Source organism: Eurytemora carolleeae, unplaced genomic scaffold (genome assembly GCF_000591075.1).
Source record: "Eurytemora carolleeae unplaced genomic scaffold, Eaff_2.0 scaffold274, whole genome shotgun sequence".
Taxonomy (NCBI): domain Eukaryota; kingdom Metazoa; phylum Arthropoda; class Copepoda; order Calanoida; family Temoridae; genus Eurytemora; species Eurytemora carolleeae.
The window spans coordinates 994-27,283 of record NW_019396169.1 but is presented as its reverse complement, the minus strand read 5'-3'; the positions used below and the strand labels follow the sequence as shown (position 1 = coordinate 27,283).

Here is a 26,290-nt window from a genome sequence, read left to right as displayed (position 1 = left end):
GCGTGCTTCTTTAAAATGATAAATTTCGTCATAAGGTTCTCTATAAATATTGATTTAAACAATTCTTTAGGAAACAATGTGACAAAGCGTTCAGCTTTGCAGTTTATACACTATAGCAAAAAATCTGGAAAAATCCTCAATTTTGTTGGAAACGTGATGGAGAGAAGACTTGTGTAAGTTGAACTCTGATAATTACAAAAGTACAAAATGACTGAAATGATGACGAAGAGGCCGTTAAGCAGCGACATCCTTATTTATTTATAAGCCTGAGTCTGTTTTTGAGGCCGAATTTAAGCCTGGAAAATAATTAATTCGGAGCACGTGTTCAGATACACCTCTAAGGTAATTGTTTTTATTTGAAAAACTTGTATGTAAATAGGGTTTCCACGAAATGGCTAAATCTTTTGCGCAAAATTTGCGCTATTTTCGCGCAAATTTTTTTTTGCGAACTTTTGGGCTATTTTAGCGCATGAAACGCAATGAGTTTTGCGCTATTTGCGCAAAACCGGAAATATTTGTATTATTTATTTATTATTAGTTTTACGCAAAATGTAACTTTTTAGACAAATTGTCAAAAATTGATATTCTAAGCTTAGAATTAAACAACTGAAGATTTATTCCATACATAGAAAAAAATATTAACATACCAGTATTATAACGATTATACTACACTCAATTGGTTACTTCCAGTTACAAAAAGTTTAAATTAAGGGACCAAAATTAATAAAATAGAAATTAGATAGTTTGAAACTTTGCAATATTTTAATCCTATTAAATAATTTCAAGTGACCCTTAAAAGCTTTGCCTAATCAAGTTTGAATTATATTCTTAAATTTGTTTTATCACATTTCTGAAATCTTTTTAATCTCATATAAAATAATGCAAGAAAGTAACCAATGCCTGAAGAATTCACTTTTAGGAAATATGCATGTCCAAAACTAAAATTGTCGAGAAAATTGTGAGATTTGAACTCTTCTTAACTGTCATTGGTCAATTATGTAAAAGTGACCAGTAGGAAGACATTCCAAAACAAGATTTTTCCAGAATTGAATTCTAAGAAACACACACCGTCCCCAACCGTTTGATTTTTATGAAATTGCGGAATTGCGCAAAACTCTAGTTGCGGAATTGTGCAAAACTTGAGTTTCGCAAAAGCGGAATAGCGCAATTTTGCGCGAAAAGACTTTTGCGAATTATTGCGCAAATTGTTGTTTTTTCGCGCAAAACTGATGCGCAAAGAAAGAAAAAATTTGCGTTTCGTTCCGCTAAAATTACGCAAAAGTTTTGCAAATGGAAACCCTATATGTAAATATCAGTTAAATTAATATATTAAAAATATTTTTACAGGATATGTTACTGCAAACTAGACAGGGTGAGATGGTCAAATTTTTTATTTTAAGGCCAAGTTTTAGAAACGATTTATCCGGTTACACGTTAAACATTCAAAATTTATAATTATAACTATAAAGAATAATTTTTTTAAGGGAAAATTAAGTATTCTGTGTATTGTAAGTCTTTTATCCTTGATATACAGTAGCAACCAGAATATTGAAATAATTCTTTGTATTTTGCAGATGTTAACTGATACTATAATAGGAACATATTTAGAAATGAAATATATGGAAATTACAAAATCCAAAGCGACATTTCACAATGAGACGTATATCAATCCTCTGTTTCTGGCTACTATTGTATGGAACAGTATATAAATTCTTCATTTCTCTCATTTGTTTTAACAGTGAAAATTATCGTACTGGTAATCATCCTAAATTATTTTGAATTTTATTTTCTATGTAGAACGTTGATATAAAAAGTGTTTTCATCAAAATGCCTAAAGGTTATCCTATTCCATGATATAAAACCCCCAGGTTTAATTGGGACTGTTATGAATTGTTCTTGGTACACTTTATATACTGTGAATACCTGGAAACTCCATAAATAAAAGAAAATCTCAACTTTTTAGATTTATTAACATGCTGGGCCAATCATACACATAACACAGCAGATTAAGTTCAGTTTGCATCATCAGAAAATATCACAATTAATATTGTAGAAAAGTTGGGAGGGGTTTGTGCAAACTAAACATTTTGGAATCCTAGGTTTTTTTCTAAGTTATTTTGTTTTGTTGATGCTTTTTTTGATTTTTTTGGTTTTGTTCAGATACTGATAAAATATGATACATACAATTTTCAATATTTCTAAAAAGGTTTTAGCTCTAATAAAAATTAATGTTGATTTTACAGGCTTTATCTAAAAGTATGTCAGATTACATACTGAACAAAGGTAGTCTAGTCTTCTTTAACAATTTTGTAGATGTAGATTTATATACAATTTACATAAATATTTCATTTGCCACATATTCTTAAACATTTGCAGTCTCACAGGGTTATATTTAATGCAGAAAATTATTTTTGGGTGACTCTGTATTTTAAAATAAAGAAAATATTATTGATGAAATATTTAATTATCCAGCCTACCCTGTTAGTTTACACAATTTGAATTTAAATTAACGATTTTGGAAATGTTTCTAAATTCATATTTTCGAGGACAATTTTTCCAAGGTTGCTAAGAAACCCTCATAGTGTATCTTACAAAAGTTCTACACGGTTTCCCACAAAGGATGCGACATCTTTCACGATCTGAATCTTTTAAAATATAACAAATATAACGACCTAGTTCTGCTTTGAATGTATAGTCTATACACTATGAACATCTAATGATTAAGAACCGAAATAAACAAGTTTACAGTGTTGTCTTGTTTATCGTTTTCCCTCGTTTTTTTAAATGATTTTAAAACTGTGATCTGTTGAAGTTTTTTTTATTAAACTTTGTAATATTAATATTCAAAAATAGTCATTATAATTCTTTCTCTTTTTTAACACGTTTGTTTTTGGATTGTTTTTGTATATGATTTGGGTCGTTTTTTGGCCGTTTTTTGGCCGTTTTTGGACTGTTTATGGACCCTTTTTTGCATATATACTCTGTTAGGGTCAAAATTTTACATGTGTAAGAAAAGCAAATGCTTAGAATAAACGAAAGAAATTAGAAAATAGACTGAAAACAATTTCGCACACCGTCGCGCGTTTCTGAAGTCTCATCCTTTGTTGGGAACGCTGGTAGCCAAAAGGGAAAAACCGTTGGAGTTTTTTTAGCAAATGCCCCTTGAAATGTACTTGACACTTAATTACGTTGCAACGCACTATGATTTAGATCTCCTGGAAAATAAGTTTTTACTTTGAACTCATTTTTATCATTTATAATTTAAAAAAGAGAATAATTTACATTAATTTATTTCTAAAAAAATATAATTGTTTGACAAGTTTCTTGGCTTAATGAATACGTTTTTGTTTTAAAACAATTCTTTGGTTATTTAAACATCATTCAAATTATCAAGATATTTGTTTATTTTGGCCCTGTTCCTCTCATTAGAGTTTATCATAATCTTTGATGAAATAATTCTCTTGATTCCTCGATCATCCTGCAGATCAAACACATAAATCATTAAATACGTCATTAAAACCTCTTGGATCAATGTTGACAGTAGCATTTTGTGCCATGTCAGCACTTTTTCCTTAGTAAAATTGTCTAAACTAGGCTTACAGGGCGCTTCACGCCCATCTTTTTTTTCAATTGGGAACATTTTCTCTTTGTATACATTGTAAAACAAAAACAAACAAAAAAATCGCAGATTTTATAAAAAAAAAAATTGTGGATTTTCAAAATTTGATGAAAATCAAATTTTGTTGGAGGCTAATTTTTAAAGTTTTATCGTCCATAAACCTTCACGGGTTCATGTGAAGTCCCGTTCAAAATTTGGGCCCGATCGGTTTAGCCGTTTTGGCGATTATTGGATAAAAACAAACAGACAGACAAGCAAAGTATATATATGGATGATATGTATGTTCTTTTTACTATTTTTTACTGACCATATAAACTCACTTGCATTTGTATGTGAAAATTGTTAGTTTAAAAAAGATTTTAGTTTCCTTGAATATATTCTGAGCATCTCCTCTCTAGCTCCCCTTGCCTCTCCCAGCTCCCTCCTTAGTGCTCTACCCTCCTCCCGGAGCCGAGATACCTCCCATCTATAAACAATAATATAATAATAACCAACTCCCTTCTCAGTGCTCTACCCTCCTCCCGGAGCCGTGATACCTCCCATCTATATTTACAATATTATACTAATAACCAACTCTCTTCTTAGTGCTCTACCCTCTTCCCGAAGCCGAGATACCTCCCATTTATATATATGTACAATATTATACTAATAACCAGCTCTCTTTCTAGTGCTCTACCCTCCTCTCGGAGCCGAGATACCTCCCATCTATATACAATAATATAATAATAACCATACATAGAACGTACACCAGGCACATGGGAATAAATTCGAGTTGGTCCTTCTGCTTAGCATAAAATGGTCTGGACAGGAAAATTGTCCAAAATGGAGGGGGAGGGGGGCTTATCCTTAAGTTAAACCATTCGTAGCTAGTTCAACTACATTCATTATTTTTACACTAAAAAATATTTCAAATGATTCTCACCTGAGCTGTTCCTCATCAATCCCGGATAAATCCTCATCCTCCTCTAGTCTGGATATTCTTGAACCTGGTCCACTAGCGCCAGGTCTACCTTCATCCCTACACAGAATATATACAGATAAATATCCTCCTCTAGTCTGGATATTCATGAACCTGATCCACTAGCTCCAGGTCTACCTTCATCCCTACACAATGTATATCTAGATAAATCCTCCACTAGCCTGGGTATTCATAAACCTGATCCACTAGCTCCAGGTCTACCTTTATCCCTACACAATATATATCTAGATAGATCCTCCTCTAGCCAGCATATTCTTGAACCTGATCCACTAGCTCCAGGTCTATACCTTTATCCCTACACAATGTATATCTAGATAAATTCTCCTATAGTCTGGATATTCATTAACCTGATCCACTAGCGCCAGGTCTACCTTTATCCCTACACAATGTAAATCTAGATAAATCCTCCTCTAGTCTGGATATTCATGAACCTGATCCACTAGCTCCAAGTCTACCTTTATCCCTACACAATGTAAATCTAGATAAATCCTCCTGATCCACTAGCGCCAGGTCTACCTTTATCCCTACACAATGTAAATCTAGATAAATCCTCCTCTAGTCTGGATATTCATGAACCTGATCCACTAGCTCCAAGTCTACCTTTATCCCTACACAATGTAAATCTAGATAAATCCTCCTTTAGTCTGGATATTCATGAACCTAATCCAATAGCTCCAGGTCTACTTTTAACCCTACACAAAATATATCCAGATAAATCTTCCTCTAGTCTGGATATTCTTTAACCTGATTCACTAGCACAAGGGTTACCTTTATCCCTACAGGATGTATACCTAGGTAAAAATCCTCCTCTAGCCTGGATATTCTTGAACCTGATCCACTAGCTCCAGGTCTACCTTCATCCCCATACAATATTTATCTAATTAGACCCTCTTCTAGCCTGCATATTCTTGAACCTGATCCACTAGCGCCAGGTCTACCTTCATCCCTACACAATATATATCTAGATAGATCCTCCTCTAGCCTGCATATTCTTAAACCTGATCCACTAGCTCCAGGTCTACCTTTATCCCTACACAATGTATATCTAGATAAATCCTCCACTAGCCTGGGTATTCATGAACCTAATCCAATAGCTCTAGGTCTACCTTTATCCCTACACAATGTATATCTAGATAAATCCTCCACTAGCCTGCATATTCTTGAACCTGATCCACTAGCTCCAGGTCTACCTTCATCCCTACACAATATACATCTAGATAGATCCTCCTCTAGCCTGCATATTCTTGAACCTGATCCACTAGCTCCAGGTCTACCTTCATCCCTACACAATATATATCTAGATAAATCCTCCTCTAGCCTGTATATTTTTGAACCTGGTCCACTAGCTCCAGGTCTACCTTCATCCCTACACAATATATATCTAGATAAATCCTGCTGTATACAAGAAAGAACGCCGCCTGAATCAAAGACGAGTTTAATGTGTTCACGTTGTTCTCATTTTTATTCAAATTCTCTGTGAAGGTGCACACACATATATATATTTATATATATATATATAACCTTGAAATCAATATTAAAGACAAAGCTTTACTTTTCTAGCAGGCTTCATTCCATTCACGTGTAATTTATGCTGGTTGAGCAAATAATCATATTTTATTCATAAAACCACAGGGCTAAAAACAAAATATTGATAAAGCTGCAAGTATTTTCTTATATTCTAAAGAGGTCAAAATTTAAAAGAAAGATTTAGTTGAACTTTTAAGGCTTTAACTTTTATATGATACAGTTTAACCTAGAATTTTGGAGACATCAAAAGAATTTATAAATTTTCGTTTTCTAATCCTACTGATAATGGAATGCAGCAGATATTCAGTTTTTAATTGAATAATTATCTTGAAGAATCTATGTAAAAATATAGCACAATGCATGCATACAGGGTGCCCTAATAAACATGGCAATTCAAGATTGACTAAGGATGTTATTGGAATCACAGGAAGTGCTTCTGTTAAACTGCGTGGATGGACCATTTTTATTTAGTTAATGCTTAATGTTTAAATTGTCAATTTTGTGGGACACCGCTTAATAGGAGCTAACCCCCCCCCCGCCAACTCTGTCATTCTGTTTAATATTTATCGTACATAAAGTAATTTTTGTTTACCTTAATTTTATTTGATTTCGTTCAAGTAGTTTCTCTATGTGTGCAGCTTTAGCACGTTCCTCTCTACACTCCTGCTCAGCCACCCTAGGCACATGTATGGTGTTAGACATGTACATAAATCAGCTTTACAACATTGTATGCAATTATGTAGTAATGTCATTTTTCCTACACTTTTGTTGCATAGAAACACATATGCAGTAATTGTACATTGAGAATTTGAAGAAAGATTGAATTGAAACGTTTTCACACCCAAATTGGCAGTTTTTTATGGTCAGCAGGGAAATGAACAGTTTACGGACAATGTACTTAAATGCCCATCATCGTACAGTTGTGTCCTTATTTAAAACTAATGATTTGAAAAATATTGATCACCGGGGCCAGGGTTATAATGCAAAGAAATTTATTTCAGAGGTGTACGCATTTTTTGTACTGCAGTGTACTGTCTCTGGGCGGTAATGTAAACACAAGACGGATGTCACAGCCTGACATGGGTTCCATCTTTCACACAAAAAATCAATGAAATATTCTGGTCATAGGAAACTATTATGTGAATTAACAAAATTTTCAAAATTCAACGCTTTTATCCTCCTCGGATACTAAACGAAAACTGATGCATCTATTCTTGTTTACAAATTCCGCCCAGAGAGAACTGGTTTCAATATATACGCAGAGTTTACGCAACTGCAATTAACTTTCCTTCTATTATAATCTTGACCGGGGTATTTCTACGATTTTGCGTTATTTTTGAATATTTTTTTACCATTTGAAAGTTCCTACATACAGGGTGTCCCACAAAACATGACAGTTGGTAAATAGTTTAGAATGTCGTCTTCCATAAGTTGTTTAATTCTTATATCAAAGACAAATGAAAATATTACAGTGAAACCCTTAATAACGAATACATCGAAAGAATTCATCAAATGTCGTATTCTTCACTTTCAGATAATGGAATGTTGCAGATACAGGGTGTCCCACGAAACATGACAGTATGCAGGACGACTTGAATGTCGTCTTGATTTTTGATATAATTTGCTGCGTTCATTTGTCAACCTAATTTTAGAAGTAAATTTCTAGAGATAATAATCACAAAATTTCCCTTGCCCTGCCATTTCCAAAATGTGGTCTGCCTTTTTTGTGCTTTCAATATAGCCCGAGATATGAAGAATTTCGTTCAGATTTCGACAATTTTGCTTTTATTTAACAAAATTGAATTCTGAACCAAACTCTTTATATCTCCAGTAATATTGAAAGCACAAAAAAAGCAGACCACTTTTTGGAAATGCCAGGGCTAGGAGAATTATGTGATAATTGTTTCAAGAATCATACATGTTAAAGTAGATAGAAGACTAAATGTCACAAATAAATTCAAATACCAAAGACGACTTTCAAGTCGTCTTGCTATTGTCATGTTTCGTGGGACACCCTGTACTTAGTTTTTTAATTAAATGATTATATGGAACTCTTTAAAACTGTTCCCGCATATAAATGGCTATTTATTTATTTTCGCAAATACTGAAATTTACGTAATATAGTATAAAACTCATTGAAAAATTGCCAAGACGACATTTGATAAATTCTTTCGATGTATTCGCTATTAAGGGTTTCACTGTATATAGGAGTCATGCTATCGTAAAATTAATTTCTAAGTAAAGTATATTTGAGCAAAAGATTTTTTAAACGAAATAAACTGCAAAAAGCCTTTACTATCTAATACAGTGTATAGAAGACGACATTCAAAAGTATCTACCTACTGTCATGTTTCGTGGGACACCCTGTACATCGTTTTCTTTTTAAAATTAAAAGTAACAATAAGCGTTGTTCTAATTGAGCTTCTATGCAAAATAAAACTGCCAGATTCACATCGGTAAACTGAATCAGAGAACTCTCTATTTATCTTGATAAAAATTCTACTGAATCAGGTATTTTAAAGTTTACAAGCTATTTTTTTGTTAAACCTATTTCAACATGACTTCTAAATACCAAGCGTAGAAAAAAATGTATAATAATCGAAAAGAACAGGGTCTGTGATAGCAGGATTTTATATTAGTGGCTTTCATATAACATTTAAAATCAAATAATTTTTGCAATTTTCTGTTAAAACAAATTCGTTCAATCGTTTTTTAATAGATAAAAAACGATTTTTTTATCATCCTCTATCTTTCAAAGGTTTAAACGATTCCTTTGGGAATTTGGTTCTCTGCTCTAGTATTGAGCTAAGTAAAGATTTAACCTAGTTCTCTGCTCTAGTATTGAGTTGAGTAGAGATCTAACCTAGTTCTCTCTTCTAGTATTAAGTTGAGTAAAGATCTGACCTAGTTCTCTGCTCTAGTATTGAGTTTAGTAAAGATCTAACCTAGATCTCGGCTCTAGTATTGAGTTAAATAAAGATCTAACCTAGTTCTCTGCTCTAGTATTGAGTTGAGTAGAAATCTAACCTAGTTCTCTGTTCTAGTATTGAGTTGAGTAAAGATATGACCTAGTTCTCTGCTCTAGTATTGAGTTAAGTAAAGATCTAACCTAGTTCTCTGTTCTAGTATTGAGTTAAGTAAAGATTTAACCTAGTTCTCTGCTCTAGTATTGAGTTATATAAAGATCTAACATAGTTCTCTGCTCAAGTATTGAGTTTTGTAGAGATCAAACCTAGTTCTATGTTCTAGTATTGAGTTGAGTAAAGATCTGACCTAGTTCTCTGCTCTAGTATTGAGTTAAGTTGAGATCTAACCTAATTCTCTGCTCCAGTATTGAGTTAAGTAAAGATCTAACCTAGTTCTCTGCTCTAGTATTGAGTTGAGTAAAGATATGACCTAGTTCTCTGCTCTAGTATTGAGTTAAGTAAATATCTAACCTAGTTCTCTGCTCTAGTATTGAGTTAAGTAAATATCTAACCTAGTTCTCTGCTCTAGTATTGACTTAAGTAAATATCTAACCTAGTTCTCTGTTCTACTACTGATTTGGTTAAAGATCTAACCTAGTTCTCTGCTCCAGTATTGAAAGTCTAGATGTGAGTAAACGAACCAACTCCCCAAGTCTCTTTTTCTCCACCTCTCCTGCTTTCCTCAATATATCTAGATCCGAGCATTTTCTAGCTAAATATTCTACATCTCCGTCCTTCACGTTCTCTTCTAAAATTTTAAATGAGTTTGTTAGTCCTACACTTGCTCTCTTCACTTCACCAAGCTTTTTTCCACTTCCAGGTTTACTGTTAGGCTTACTTTTCTCCGATATTGAATCACTGTTAGCTCTAGTCCGTGCTCTTTCTACAGATTCACTTTCAAGTAAATATTCTTCTGTTATTCCGTTGGTTTGCCTGGTTTCTATTAGACCCTGGAGATAGTCCACTGTTTGTTGGAGAACTAGAATTTGTTCTGCTCTCCCAACCCAACCTTTCTCCTCTCCGGAAAGGATGGATTCCAGCTCGCTTGCTCCAACTTCACGTCCTAATACTTCCTTTAATCTATCCAGCTCCTTGTTCAGGGATAACACTTGATTTCTGTAAACCTTTAGCTTCTTCTGTAGGACTGGAGACTGCTCCAAGTCCTGTTTTCCACCTGGAGTAGGTGCTCTGCTTCCTGCAGTACCAAGTCTGGAGACAGCTGAGCTTATCCTGCTGGTGGAGAAGGATCTAGTCATCCGAACCTCTGAGTTACCCCCGGCAGACCCGGAGCTGCCGCGGTTTAAAACTTTAGGTTTGGATTGATATATCTCTGGATGCTGCTGATTAGACTCCTCAATATTTTTCGCCAACTCTTCTGAATTCCCTGAAAAATGTCATTTTAGGATCAATTTTGATAAAGATTCTGAAGTATTTTTTTAGAAATCAACTTAAAAAAAGATTCTAGTTTGTCGATGAAATGAACTATCTATTTATTAAGTGTCTTATCTGTAAACTAACTATTATATTTTTTTAAATATCCTTCCTACATTTGAACTGTAGAACTGTCCTATAAATCAATTGTCTTATTTATGAAGTGGCACATTAGATATCCTACCATTGAAATGTCATATCTTCGTATAAATGTCTTATCTATAATATGTCCTCCCTATCTCTGAAATGTATTATATCCTGAAAAAATCCCAATATAATCCCACCTACCTGTTCTCCAGACAACGTCCTCCGTGTTTCCTTCCTTGAGCCTGATCATCAACATCTTGTTCTTCCCTTTCTCCTTCTCCAATTGAGTTCTAAAAAAATACTTTATTATTGAAAACTTAATATTTTTAAACGACGGAAATGTGTTTTTGTCTCAAACTGATTTTCTAATCCCTACTTCTTTGCAACCCTATGTCGTATAAACCTTTGATAATTGAAACTTTGAAATCCGTTAGAAAAATAGTCGTAAGTTTAAAATATAAGAGGTTTACACCTTCAGGTTGCAAAGACATAGGAATTAGAAAATTTGAGTTTGTGGCAAACACTCTACTGAAACCTACTGCAAATTACTACAAAACACACCGTAATCTTAACTGAGTTAGGCTCGAATCCTTTTAGCAAAATTTTTATAATTTAAAAAAAGATATGGAACGAAACGTTATCATAAAACATGATACAGAATTATTAGATTTCACATTTCATTCTTTTTGTTATGAGTTTGCTCTTCATTTTGTTTCCTTATGATGGATTGCTCTCTATCTCAGTATATCGTTCAAATCGGATTTTTTGAATTATTTTTGAGATTTGGTTTTTTTCTTCTTTTAAAACATGTTTATTATAATATACAACAACTAGCTGAAGTGCTTATGATATACAAAATTCAAACTTTAAAGAAAAAAATTTATTTTTGAAAAATTTTATAGAAGATTTGTAACAACATATAGCGACTTAATAAACGTAATCAATACATACAAAATGATGAATATTACAATGTTCAATTATTTATGAGGGATTTGAAAAAGGTCAAAAAACAATAAAGAAAAACTCTACCTGACAATTTTTAATTCTTTCTCTAGCTTTTTAGAAAGTTCAACATTAATCTCAATCTTCTTCAATCGTTCATTTTCATTGAATAATCTCAAATTCTCGTCCGTCAATAACCTTAATAGAATTAGAATAAGAATTTTAGATAAATATAATATTTTGAAAGACGAGATTACATTGGATTTTCATATAATCTATAGAAAATTTCGTAATCTTTATTGATAATTCGAAAATGGATTTTCTACAGTTTTATAAAAACTACGCTTCAGAGAGACGGCTGGATTTTATGAGATTATATTTAGTGCAGAAGGCATAGTTTAGCCTTATACTCTGGTATTTAATAGAACGTTGTTAAAATCTAATGTTTTATACAGCGAGACTCAAAACTGTGAAATAGGAAGACGACAGTTAGATTAAAGTTATTTAAATAGTCCCATAACAACATCAAATACAAAAAAAGATTGCTCAAATGTCGTCTTCCTATTCAGCAGTTTTATGGGTCTCACTGTATCCTTTTTATTTTTGTAACTTTTTGAAGAAGTTGTATGTAGGGTTTATAGTCTTAAAAATAAGGTAATTACAACATTCCAATTGAGTCTTATATGAATAAATGAAACATCTTGGATACTGATGACGTATTGTTAATTGAATAGATTCCTCCTTTGTTAAAAACTAAAATTATTATCAATTAAGAAATATCCATTTTTGGGAACTTTCTAGTTAATTAACTTTTTTTGCATTGTTATGCATTAGATAAATTTTTGAAATCTAACAAAGAACACAAAAAGAAGCTTAGAAAAGACGATTTTCCACAGTGGGAAAAGTTGATGTTTAATTGATGACAAATCAAAATACATTTTTGGCAAGATTACCTCATATGTGCTCCAATATAACGTTTGGCATCATCAGTTAGACCAGCAGACTGACTAGCCTTCTCCAGTATTGAGGTTATACCGTAGGCTGACTGCAATATCAATCAATTAATCAATTTCAGATTTAGTTCAAAAGATTACTTTTTCTCAAAAGCTTTTCTTATTAATTGAGTTTTTGAGGGCGGAAAAAATATTTTAAAGATCCAGACCCAGAAAACTGTATAATTGAAAGACGACATTTTATCGATTATATGTGAATTCCATGTAATAAAGCAAACGGTTTTACTTGTAGCTTGGAAAAAACTTATTATGTACAGACACTGCGAAATTGCTGTGCTTAATGTTTATAGGGCTTTTTAAAATTCTAGAAAAAGTCTGAACAGTTTTCTTCATCTTCCACACTTTTTTTGGTCCCATCGTGTCTTTTCATATTTTGGACATGTGTTTGATACAATCTATTTGAAAATGTTTCTAAAATATGATAAAAATAAGAATTATACCTTGGCTCTTTGGCTGGATTTTTTTGGCATGCTTGGAGATATGAGGACGAACGTGTCTTGTCGGTTGAGAGGAGGTTTCTTCTTCCCATGCTTCTCCTTCTTCTCCGCAACCTTGCCCCCGGATTCTTCAACCTTCTCAGCAATATCTGAATACTGGAGCTCGGACTCGGAACCGTAACTAAAACATGATATTTGTATGCCGCTAGAGATATCAACACTCTTGAAACTTTTCTAATTAGATTCAACCAAGATCTCAGCTGAGCAATTCATTAGTTTTTACGTTAGTTCATTTAAACGCAAGCAGTCAAAAGTTGGAATTCAGCAACACAAAACACTTAATCTCGATATCTACAATGGAAACTTTTAAATGTGAGGAATGAGTACTCATATCCTCAATTTCAATTGCTGGACTCTGAACTTCCGGCCACGGCATATTGAAGAGGAGTTAACCCTTCAAACGACAAAAGATATGGAAAACTGCTTGATCCAGGGATTAAACAAGATAACTGCTTGATCCAGGGATTAACAACACATAAGTTCTGACCTCTGGTTTGTTTTTTTAGGGATTTTCAAATATCGTTAATCCCCAAAAAACCCTGAACTTATCAAAATGTTGTCTACCGCATCCAACTTAAAAAATACGATTAAAACGTTAGAAATTGGGCAAATTGAACTTTTCTCTTCTTGTTGTAGTTTAACCGGATATAATTTACATATATGCATATAGATACAAAAATACATACAAAGTTTGACAATGAAATGAGAAAGACGACTTAAAGCCTTAAATAGTACACTGAAAAATAGCTAGTATTGTTCAGTGTAAGCAGACCCATTTAATGTGTTACTATAGTATAGTAAAACTTATTATTTTATCAAGGATTATCTCTTTGAAATCGTCTTCCTATTCCACAGTTTTCTGAGTATATATATATTTACCTAACTGTGTCGAAATCTTCATGATAAAGATCATCAGTTTCAGTCATACCAACATCTAGTTCAGGGGCACATATATTAATCCAGTAGATAGATTCATCATTTTCAATATCAACCTAGGAGCTGATAAAAATTATTATTTTCAGTATCAACCTAGCAGATAACAAGGTTTAAACATTTTAAGTATCAACCTAGCAGATAATGAGGTTTAATCATTTTCAGTATAAACCTAGGAGATAATAAGGTTTAATCATTTTCAGTATAAACCTAGTAGATAATGAGGTTTAATCGTTTTCTGTATAAGTAATTTTAAATAATTCTCCATTTCCTGAATGGCATATCCGATTCTTAACGATACCCTTTAAACTTCCAACTGAACAATTTCCTTTTTATTTTTGTTGCAGAAATCTGCAAGTCACCTTTATAGAGAAACCACAATTGAAAATGATCAATTTTAAGCGTAATAAAGGATATCCCATGCATACTTTATCAAACAAAGGTTTAAAGGGTACCTTTGTAAATCGACATGCCGCTACAATGAAGGGTTTCTTAAAATTTCGTTAACAGTCCCTTAAATATTGATGTCAATAGTTTTCTAGAACAAATTTAGACAAATTGACAACACTCCTGATGTTGCCAATTTGTCAAATATCTTAAGCTCTAATTTCCTAATCATTATATTTTCCAACCTAAAAATTTTAAACTTAGAAATTTCAAATTTTGACTGTTAGATCTAGCAAAACTCAATATTTAAAAAATCAAGGTTTACACTATCAGAGTTAATTGCATGAAGGGTTATAAAATAAGAATTTGTGACGAGTAATAAGTTTGTTTCTTTAATTAACTGTCATCTACTTCTCTCTTGAACCTAAGAAGGCTGAGAGAAGATTAATGATGAAAAGGGCTGCAGAGAATTCCCCTTTTCATCAAGTGTTACAGATTATTTAATCCAGAAAAGAAATAAATACCAAGTTTGTTTTTTTACTTATTTTTATATTAAGATATTCATAAACATCTTGTATCTATTTTCATCACTTTGTTAAACTTTCTACTTAGTTTCACTTTATGTATACTTGGTTAGCTTTGATATGTTTTGTTTGAATTGAAATGTGGGAAACCCCTGTCTACACTATACAATATATAGCTCGTAATATCATCAATAATGGATTAGTTATAATAGTTACCGACTTGATATCCAGGTTCTAATGTGTACATTGACAGGGTTGGGTTTCCTTTCTCCGGGATGCTGAAATATCTGGGATGCCTGAACCAGACTCAGGATTGATCTGGGAGAGGATAGTTTAAGTTGAGAGGATCTGGAGGATCTGTTGAACCCGGAGGATTGAGGAGGAACGGAATCTATACTGAACCGTGGGTACTGCTAGGTTTAGAAAGCTACTGGAGAATTAATATTCAAATATTGTCCGGCTACAAGGTATGGGTTGGGTACCTTGGAAACCAAACACCCGGATACATTAAACTAATTTTTATACTCGAGTTTTTTACTATTTATTGACAGATATCAAATATACATTGGTAGAATTAATATCTATTTATCATATTCATCAATCTTTAAACTGATATAGTCATGAACCTTTACACTCCAGATGGAACCATGAACCTTTAAACTCATTGAACCGAGAATCTTTAAACTCTTGATGAAACCATGAATCTTTAAACTCCTGATGAAACCATGAATCTTTAAACTCCTGATGGAACCAAACACCTTTAAACTTCTGATGATACAATGAATCTTTAAACTCCTGATGGAACCATGAATCTTTCAACTCCTGATGGAACCATGAATCTTTAAACTCCTGATGGAACCATGAATCTTTAAACTCCTGATGGAACCATGAATCTTTAAACTCCTGATGGAACCATGAATCTTTAAACTCCTGATGAAACCATAAAGCTCCTGTTAAAACCCAAAAATATTTGAATAACCTACGTTAAGTCTGTCCAAGGTCTGTTTAGTAGTTTATAGTAATTAATTAACTGCAGAATTAAGAGATTAGATCTAGTCTGCACTCTGCAGTCTCAACAATGCAATAGAAACTTGAGTTTAAGGTTTGGAATAAAAACTTCGTGGATTTTATTTTTTTACGACTTTCTAATGTCGTCCTCTGAGTATTTTTTCTGGCTGTCTTTATTTTACAAGAAATGTGTACTACAGTTCATGGGGTTATTGACAACAATCTAAGTTGTTCAAAAAACTGCTTCTAGATTTGTAGATTTAAATCCTTTGCTTTATATTTATTACAACTAGAGTCTTTCAGGGTGCTTCGAGCCTAGCATTTACTTCAACTTGTTTTCGTGGATATATTTAAAATTATACGAATATCAAAATTTTTGTAATTCTGAGCATTCATTAACCTTCTATGGGTTTACGTGAGTTACCATAAAAAATGGGACCGATCGGTTCATTTGTTTTTGGCATTTATTGCGACGTAAAATATTTAAATTAAATAATAATGCATTTATGCCGAGCTGATAGGATTTTACTCCATTCTGTTTTCTAATTTTACATATAGTTAATACATGTGTGACACCCCGTGATATACAGTTCGCTTGGACCAAAACACGATATTTTATATCTCTAAGCATCATGCCCAGTTGGTTCAGGGCTTTGTGCAGTGTCTGGCTTCTATATATTTGCGTACTATTGCGTATTCTGAATACTGCGTATATGTGCTACGCAACAGCCTGTTTTTTTTCATATTATAAATACATCATAAATATCTTCTTGAAATTTAATTAACCCTGCATAAAACTATTGAATAAAAAAACGACTGAGAGACTCAAGTTGTGATTTTGTTTAAATCTATATAATAAAACAAAACATTCGTATTTGTCCCAGAAAGACGTCCAAAAATTCCAAAAAAATCATTTTTTTCTTCTTTAAAATTCAGATTTTTTTTATTTCACGGGCAATGCCGAGCACTCCAGCTAGTAGGTCAATAAACATAGAACAGTAATTGTGCAGTGGAGACAGATCCAGATTTTATAGGATCTAAATGTATCTAATTTTGAATATTATTTGGCAAAAGTCAATCCTTTGCCCCCCCCCCCCCTCCTTCTCAATACTATCCTATTACCCTACCCCTTCTTAGCCCCCCCTCCCCTACAACCACCTGTTTACTCTGTTTCCTCAAGTGTACTATAGGTTGTAAGTTAACCGATGCGTAGTGATCTAATTGATAAATCTAGATATATCTGAACCCATTTTTTTTATTTGCCTCATGCAATTTTTTAAATGATTTCATATTTTAAACTTCTCCGTTATGTCCTTAAAATCCGAAAATAGAGATACCCACAATATATGGGGCCACCCTGTGGTTTAAACCGAAAATATGAAATGGGACACCCTGTAGTTTAAACTAAAAACTTGTATATTGAGTATACATCTACCTCTCTTACAGTCAACAGTATCAATACAACTAAAATAAATTTTGTTTTTTAGAATTTTAACTAATTATCTGTAACATGAAAAAGCAATGTAAGAATGTCTTTTTTGAAAGTTACATTTTCATATTTCCATATATACTATATATACTATATATACTATATATACATATACTATATATACTATATATACTATATATACTATATATAGTATATATACTATATATACTATATATACTATATATACTATATATACTATATATACTATATATACTATATATAGTATATATACTATATATACTATATATACTATAGATAATATATATACTATATAGGGCCAAAAATGGTGAGAAGTGTACTTTTTTCGCGATTTACCGACAAATTTTTTGCTGGTTTCAAAAACAGGTAAAAATCATGTTAAGAAAAATTTTCATTCCAAACTTAATTATGTCATTCTGGAAAAAAATTCGAAATTATGCTACGGTGAAACAGAAAATAACCATTTAGGAGTTGCTTAGCAGAGTTCAGACAATTTACAAGTACTACCTTTCCTGAGCTGGCAGAGTTTGGAAATATCTCCAGCCATGAAGATCTTCATAAATTTAGTATACAACGTCCAGACAAATTCTGGAGTGTTCTTGCAAGGTATTTAAGATATAATTCGGATATCGACACTATGAAACGGACAACAGGTGCAATATTCCTTTTACTGTTTGTTCTTAATACCTGTATTTCTAGGTCTAGGCTAAAATGGGAAACAGATTTCCACACTCCGATGGACTGCGATTTTAGAACAGGAAAATTCAATTGGTTTCTTGGCGGGAAATTAAACATTTCAGTAAACTGTGTGGATAGGTTAGTTACAGGATTTAGAGGCTAGGAAATCAGAATGTCGTCTTTAAAAATTAGTTAAATTAATTGAGTGGTTAAGGAGATCATGTATACCTTACATCCAAAGATTACTGAATAGAAATAGATAATAGTAAAAGATAAACCTGAATATGTTTTAACCAATTTGACAAATTTAAAATGTATAATCATATTTTATATGAACGTTTATCCTCGGATTTTTATCATAATAAACTCTATTTATTATTATATATCTAATATAAAAATTTTAAAAATGTGGTCCACATGTTAATCATAATACTTATAAGCTTGAATAAATAAACTAAAAATTATCAAATGATTCAATATATTTCATTTAATATAAATTTTTTTTTTAAGTATCTGAATTTTTGAGTATACGTAGTTGTATCAAGAAAACTATAAAATGAATAATGATTGTCATCTGTTAGACAAAAATTACAGGCATAAAATATATTATTTTTGTAACTTTTCTAACATTTGTTAAAGAATTGTATAAAAATGTGTAGATGGGCTGAGGTTGACCCTGAGAGGATAGCTCTGGTTTGGGAGAAGGATGAACAGGGTGAGGTGGAGAATGTTTCCTATTCTCAGCTCCAGGATATGGTGGGACGGATTGCAAACACGCTCAAACAGGTTTAGGTTCGCCTCAGGGAGAAATAAGGGTGTATACAGAGGGGGGGGGGAGGAAAGAAGGCAATCCCCACCCTAGTTTCCCCCTTTAAATATCATTTTTCCCTCCTAAAGCTGGAAATCACAGATTCTTCAATTCCACATTTTTTAACATGCCCCCCTCTCCCCCCCCCCCATCCCTGCGATCGATATCGAATTCAATTCGACATCAACTTACCCCTATCATGTTTACACGAACACTCTTCAAATCAAATCTATATTTAGGAAATATGCTGAGAATTAAATTTTGCATAAATATTGCTAATGTAAAACCGAACTAAGAAATTTGCATGTTTCATATCATTTGAAGATTTTTTTAATTTATCAAAAATTGTTCTATTTTTTAATTTTAAAAAAAAATTGTACAAAAATTAAAACTGTACTATTTTCTTGAGGCTGGTGTTGGAGTTGGGGATGTAGTTGCTCTTTATATGCCAATATCTCCTGTAGCAGTAGCTAGTATGCTAGCTACTGCTAGAATAGGTATACTTATCATATCAATAAAACAAGATTTACATGAGAGTACAATACACAATGCACATTTAGGATATCTACTTTTGGTTAATTATGAACCTAAATTAAGAACATACAAACTTAAATCAGAGATCAAAACCTTCATACGTGGCTTTTTCTGGCCGCATCACGCGGCGGCTTCTGCCATAGCTGCAGCAATCGGACAATTCGAATTTTCATATTACATGTAAATATATTTTCAGGTGCTGTACATACGGTAGTTTTTGCAGGTTTCTCAGCAGAAGCTTTAGCAGCCAGGTCATTTTTAAAAATTGTACAATGTACATGCATCTATATATACTTTGCTTGTCTGGGTGTTTGTTTGTTTGTTTGTATCCAACAAACAAACAGACAGCTAAACCGATCGGGCCCAAATTTTGTGTTTGACCTCACATGACCCCGGGGAAGGTTATGGATGATCAAAATTTAAAAATTAACCTCCAAGTAAATTCGATTTTTAATCAATTTAAAAAATCAACAACAATTATTTTTATTAAATCCGCGATTTTTTTGTTTTGTTTTTGTTTTATAACATATACAAAGAGGAAATGTTCACAATTGAAATAGAAGATGGACGCGAAGCGCCCTGACAGCCTTGTACTCTACATGTACATAATACATATCCTCTCCACCTGTGAGTTATGTACAGGATAACACAAAAATAAAATTGAAGACCAAAAAATATATGTTGTTTGATATTTTTGATAAAAGTGAAGAATATTTTTATGATTATTTTTAGGGTTGAAGATTCAGGGGCCAAGGTTCTAATTACAGCTGACGAATCAGTTAGAGGTGATTGTCGGAAAAGATTATAAATATCTTATTTTTACCCTTCTATAATATATAGTAGAGCTTAGACATTTCAAACTATCAATTCTGTTAGATCAAATAATCTAAGTTTGAAATATAACAGGTTTACATCATCTGGTTGCAAAGGGATAAGAAAATTTGAGCTTGTGGCAAAAACTTAGTTTTTGGCTTATTTTGAGTCCTGAATCCTGTATCCTGCACCCTGTATCCTGTATCATTTATCCTTTATCCTTTATGTATATTGCATATGATGTATCTTGTATCATTATTCTGTATCAGGTATCCTGTGTTCTGTATCTTATTCCTCTAACTGTATAATGTCATGTCTTCCGTATCCTGTATCCAGTATCCTATATACTGTATATATTGTATCCTGTACCTTATATTTTTTTCCTGAATCTTGTATCCTATATTCTGTATCGTGTATCCTGTATCTTATATCCTGTAGGAGGACGGAGAACTCCCCTGAAAAGAACTGTTGATACTGCTCTGGAGAAATGTGAGACTGTAAAGACTGTTTTAGTAATGAGAAGAACAGGAGCAGAGATTAAAATGAAACCAAACAGGTTTAAAACAAGATTATATTGTAGTATTTAATATTCAATTTTTAATAACGCAATGCATATGTACTACAATACTATGTAGGTTCAAATGAATATATATAAATGTATATGGATGAATGTATAGAGATGAATGGTTGGATGAATGCATATGGATGAATGTATAGTGATGAATAGTTGGATGACTGTTTATAAATGATTGTATAGGGATGAATGGTTGAATGGTTGGATAAATGTATATAAATGAATTTATAGGGATGAATGGTTGGATGAATGTATGCTCCGTAGCTCTCCTATCTGTGCTCCTAAATCTATGAACTCAGAAGATCCTCTTTTCCTTCTGTACACTAGTGGGAGCACTGGAAAACCTAAGGTTAAAGAGACTGTAGACGTTATTTTAAAGGACCCTTCATTATAGATTAACATGTTCGATTCACGGCATGGAGTGTACAATGTGATCTCGTGTTTCTCTTCTATTTATATGTCATCCTTGTAAAGACAATTTCATAAATTTAAATTTAAATTTTTTTGCTACGACTTTTAGAAAGTAGATATTTTATATCTCTTAATTATAAAAGTGTTCAGCAATTACAACAATTAAAGGAGTTTCTGTAGATTAAATAAAGGATAGACCCGTCATTCTTGATCAGTAAAAGTTTTAAAGGTACTGTTGTGAATCGGACACGCCACTCTGTACTAATGGAGGATCACTTGACATTATGCTTACAGTCCCTTGGAGGATTATGCAGTACACACTAAACAATCCACTTTTTATATAACAATAAAAATTTTATTCTGATTTTTTTTTTTAAAGGGTGTCTCCCATAGTTCTGCTGGGTATCTACTGTACGCTATGGTTACCATGAAACATGCATTTGATTATAAACAGGTGAAATATTATTATTATCCTTATTATTATTATTATTATTATTATTATTATTATTATTATTATTATTATTATTATGTGGTAGGTGATTATATCACTACAATGAAGACGACTTTCGATTTTTATTTTGATTTATATAAATCTGTTATTGTGAAGCAGCATGGACATACAAAAACATAGATTTCAAAAGAAACTTTCAATTAAAAAGATTCTCTTTGATTAATTGTTGAGTTGTACTTCGAAAAAAGCTTGTTGACAATCAAAACTTAAATAAAAAGTCGTCTTTATTGTTTTGATATAATTGCCTACCACTGTATTATCATTATTTTAGGGTGAATTGTTTGGTTGTGTAGCTGATATAGGCTGGATAACTGGCCATAGTTATGTTGTCTATGGACCCTTAGGTTTGCTAAAAAGAAAAATTAAAAATATGCACGAAGATAAATTATATTTTTGAAAATAATCTTTTCATTTCTTAAAGCATTAAAACAAATACCCAAAAATATTACCAAAATTTAATTAAAAACTTTAAAAGTATGACATAAAAACCAAAAAAATATATTATGGTTACACCTTCACATTTGTACTCGATATATCCACTTTTTCACTCAATAACTCGCTAATGCCGACGATCTATTTCTGACAGCCAGGTTTTCAATCTTTAATGATCCTGTAGCCTACGTTGCTTATTGGACGATTTTTAAAAATATTTTCTTTAGATTCCAAATGCTTCAGTTTTGAACTCCTAAAGAAATTGAGTCTTTGACATAAACTTTAGTTTTCTAATTCATATATCTTTGAACCCTAATGCTGTTGACCTTAGATATTTCAAACTATGAATTCTGGTGGATCAAATAATCTAAGTTTAAAACATCAAAGGTTTACACCATCAGGTTGCAAAGAGATAGGAATTAGAAAATTTAGTTCGTTGCAAAGATTGAAAGGGGTAAAGCGGGACTCTGGTCATTTGGCTGCTTTATTCACTTTGTATTTTATTTTTAAATTAAATAAACTTCCCGCAAGTCATTGATTAGGCTAGACTTTTAAACACTAATTCAAGTGACATGTTTATTTTAAGGAATTGCTCGTATACTGAAACTTAATTTCAACTTAAATTCTTTACAATTAGCAAAATTTCATTTAAAATAAAAATTTCTTCACAAATAGTTGATGCGTTTTTTATCAAGCAAGTAATATCTTTATATATGCATCTTAATATCAAAGTTCTCAACTGATTTTTATAGCCAATAATGTAAAAATGTAAACACTGGAAAGGAATGAGCAAAAGTTCGTAATTTACGACCAAGTGCGGGTAAATGGCGGGAGTAACTATGAGTAACCTGGGCAACGCTGGGTTCCCAAGCTAGTAATACTTATATATATGTACATAAACACTAACATATTATTTTTTTGACAAATTATATCATACAGGGTGAGTCAAAAAAAGGGCGAATAGCGAGGTCTTGCATATTGTAAAGCATTTTTTTGGGTAATCTCATTTTTGTCAAATATGTTGGAAATTTTAGAATTTTTTTTAAGTCAATCTGATGGACCTTTTAAAAAAATCCTCAAAACTATTTTCACTTAAAGTTAGCACTGCGATTTAATGGTCTCAAGCTCTCAAGCAAAAATCGTTGAGAATTTTGCCAATTACTTCTAAAAAACCAAATCTAACAAGAAGTGCTTTACAGTGTTAAAATGTACATGTAAAGGGCTACAGAAAAGCATAAGTGAGTTAGAGCGGTAAAATCTAAGCTTAGGGCGTTGCGACACTTCAAAGTCAGCCCTGTCTTAAAAATTGATGAGACTGTTTATAAGGAGCCTGAATCTATGTGTTAGATGAGTAGAAAAATAAAAGTGCGGGAATTCATTATTTCTATCACGCTTTAAAATCAGATCAGATCAGCAATGTGCAATCCGCGCAATCAACATACATCTATATACAATGACCATAAAATTATTATTATTATTATTATTTCAGCCAACGGAGGAACCTCTCTACTTTTTGAATCTACTCCTGTTTATCCGGATCCAGGTATTCAAGCAATAGATCAATTTAGTAACAAAATATATTTTATTGGTTAAGTAATCAACAAAAGCTTTTATGATACAGTAAAGCTACTGTAATTTACGGTAATTGATCATTAATATAATTGATTGATTTATTAACTGATGTTTCTGATCCAGGTATTTGATCAACAAACTAAAATTTATCAATTGATCAATGTTTAAAGTTTTGGTAATTTTATATTTTAATCAATCCATTGATCCTGGTATTTGATGCAGTCAATTAATCAATCAATCAACTGAAGTTCTTTGATTTACGCATTGTAATATCTAATACATACTTGATTCGTATCTTTAATAATAAAATTAGAATATTCTGATAGATATATTGCTTTAGGAAGATATTGGGAGATGGTGGAAAGATTAAAAATAAATCATTTCTACGGTGCTCCAACTGCTCTTAGATTACTCATTGGGTCAGAACGTTTATTTATACTTATTTAAAACAAATATTTGTAGCAAAATAATCATTTTTCAAGTTTTATAAAAGGAGTACTTTACTACAGGGTGAGACTTAACAAAGGATTGTACAGATTTTGTTTAGTCCGTTTTCTTTCATTCAGGGTTCCGAGTAGGCCAAAACTGGCTTATTTCTGTGCTTAAAAATAATCAAAAAACTCAATTGAATACAGAAACTAAAAATCAGGGTTGAAAGCGTCATATTTTTTAGTTTTGGATCATCTTTACAGTCTCATCCTTTCTGGGTATCCCTTTTTAACTCTTTTTTATTCTCACGTCCCCTGTAAATAAATTTCATTGAGTGTATAAATGTTAAAACCGTTATAGTTACAGATGTTTATTTAATGAAAAGGAAAATTCAGAAAAAAAAAACAATTTGAATATTAGAGAAAAAACGCTTTTGCTTTGTTTACATTATCTACAAGTCAGGGCCGTAACTGGGGGTGGGGGGCGGTTGAAAAGGGGAAATGAACGCGATTTTAGTGTTTAAGAAGATATGAGAAACAATGTGAGTTGATTTTAAGAAAGCAGATTAAGAAGTGTAAAGTTAAGCCCCGAAACTATAAAAATTCAGAGATTTGTTAAAATATCCGTCATCCCGGATTTCTATTTCTTATCTCCATCCCAACTCCCCCTCCTCCCATCCTGACACTATCTATTATCACGTCCATAATGCTGGTGTTTTAGGTATGGAGACGAGTATGTTACAAAGTATGACAGATCTTCAATTCGGAAACTAGGATCAGTCGGAGAACCCTTAAATCAGGTATTCAGACACTAGAAGACGACATTTATTATTTTTCAGGAGTATACTCCTTCTTCAATTTAGGAAGCATGGCATTGGTTTCATTCAGTTGTTGGTGAGAAACGTTGTGATATTGTGGACACTTGGTGGCAGACTGAAACAGGAGGTGTGGCTATATCTCCCCGCCCATCTGCTCCCAACGCCCCATTGTCTCCGGGTAAGCCCCAGAGACCAATGTTTGGAATGAACCCTGTGCTCCTGGATGAAAAGGGAGAGGAGGTTCAGGGTTTAGGTGTATCCGGGTCCCTCTGTCTAGCTACTCCCTGGCCAGGGATTGCCAGAACTCTACACGGAGATCATCAGAGGTAAAGATGTAGAAAGAACCAGAAAACATTGGAAGGCAACTCAACTTTTTCAGAAAAATTCAACCAAAGTCAGAACTTTTGGGTTGCGAATCTCGGGATCAAGCATTGACCTCTATCTTGTGCAAACCGCGGATTAAATATTGACCTCTATCTTGTGCAAACCGCGGATTAAATATTGACCTCTATCTTGTGCAAACCGCGGATTAAATATTGACCTCTATCTTGTGCCCACATTAAATATTGAGATCAAGTGAGTTCAAAATTAACGAAATTTTCGACTTCAGAACATTTTAAGAGATAGTCCTTTGCAACTATTACGCATAGCAAAACTGTTCTGCAGGAATAGAAAGAATAAATTCCACAGTTTTTTGGTTCTCACTGTACGTAATTCTACTCTGAATGAACATAATAATTCTAATTGATTTAAGTAGAAAAAGGTTTTACTTAAAATGAAAAGTCCTCAGTTTTTACATCTTCTTTAGACATATTTTATCCTTGAAGTTTCAATTGTTGAGTTTCTAAAATAAACAATCCTCATAGGTTTGTTCAAACATACTTCTCCGCCTACCCTGGATACTACTTCACTGGAGACGGAGCTTTCAGGTTTAATTCTTTACTTTTAAAACTTTTCTTTGTATCTCTAAAAACTCTGAAAAAAGTGTGGATAGTACAATGTGTCCCACTAAACATAATGATTAACGACTTTTTTATTTGCGATCTAATAATGTGTCAAAAACTTGCTGCAATCTTAACCCTAAACAGGCTGGGGGGGGGAGTTTGACGCCCCCCCCCCCTTTAGTTTTATTTTGCCCTTTTCAACATTTCCGAGCGCCCAAACTTTTTAAGTTATCGGTATAATTTTTTTTCAATGAGCTTGCCTTGATAAATTGGTCTACAAACATGCATTTCAACACTATACCTATACTCTAAGGCTTTTTTATGAGGCCATAAATAGATTCAGACCCCCAAGCCTTTATAGGGTTAAAAAAATTTTTTATTCTTCG

The 26,290-nt window shown here is 32.6% G+C and overlaps 2 protein-coding genes across 5 annotated transcripts; one reads left to right on the top strand and one right to left on the bottom strand.

Moving 5' to 3' along the window:
* Window positions 1-155: 155 nt before the first annotated feature.
* LOC111697046 (acetyl-coenzyme A synthetase 2-like, mitochondrial) lies at window positions 156-25,889 on the top strand (the record flags this gene model as incomplete). Its single annotated transcript, XM_023466913.1, is given in 17 exon segments — window positions 156-342; window positions 17,678-17,747; window positions 17,850-17,987; window positions 18,081-18,197; window positions 18,719-18,845; window positions 19,277-19,364; window positions 19,598-19,652; window positions 20,134-20,186; window positions 20,653-20,770; window positions 21,020-21,137; window positions 21,579-21,653; window positions 21,982-22,054; window positions 23,632-23,685; window positions 24,055-24,133; window positions 24,864-24,942; window positions 25,006-25,286; window positions 25,827-25,889. Coding segments are annotated over 16 exon segments (1,580 nt in total), but the record flags the coding sequence as incomplete, so codon positions are not given.
* On the bottom strand, window positions 3,411-17,425 carry LOC111697047 (coiled-coil domain-containing protein 13). Of its 4 annotated transcripts, none has more exons than XM_023466914.1 (11): window positions 15,122-17,419; window positions 13,941-13,995; window positions 13,005-13,182; window positions 12,505-12,596; window positions 11,639-11,749; window positions 10,811-10,899; window positions 9,686-10,475; window positions 6,718-6,801; window positions 4,542-4,637; window positions 3,987-4,085; window positions 3,411-3,478 (listed from the first exon to the last, which is right to left on the bottom strand). In XM_023466914.1, the coding sequence occupies exons 1-11, from the start codon at window positions 15,150-15,152 to the stop codon at window positions 3,436-3,438; spliced, it is 1,668 nt and encodes a 555-aa protein (XP_023322682.1). In that variant the 5' UTR covers window positions 15,153-17,419; the 3' UTR covers window positions 3,411-3,435. The 4 variants fall into 4 exon arrangements, with proteins under 4 accessions (XP_023322682.1, XP_023322684.1, XP_023322683.1 ...); XM_023466916.1 differs by having other exon boundaries at window positions 13,941-14,060; window positions 15,122-17,416; XM_023466915.1 differs by lacking the exons at window positions 3,411-3,478; window positions 3,987-4,085 and adding an exon at window positions 4,162-4,324 and having other exon boundaries at window positions 15,122-17,425.
* Window positions 25,890-26,290: the final 401 nt, after the last annotated feature.

Coding starts and splice junctions, on each gene's coding strand:
- LOC111697047 (XM_023466914.1), bottom strand. CDS start 15,152: ATGTACACATTAGAACCTGGATATCAAGTCG. Junction 13,183..13,940: donor GAAGATTTCGACACAGTTAG/GTAAATATATAT, acceptor ATCATGTTTTAG/TTACGGTTCCGAGTCCGAGC. Junction 10,476..10,810: donor GGACGTTGTCTGGAGAACAG/GTAGGTGGGATT, acceptor GACATTTTTCAG/GGAATTCAGAAGAGTTGGCG.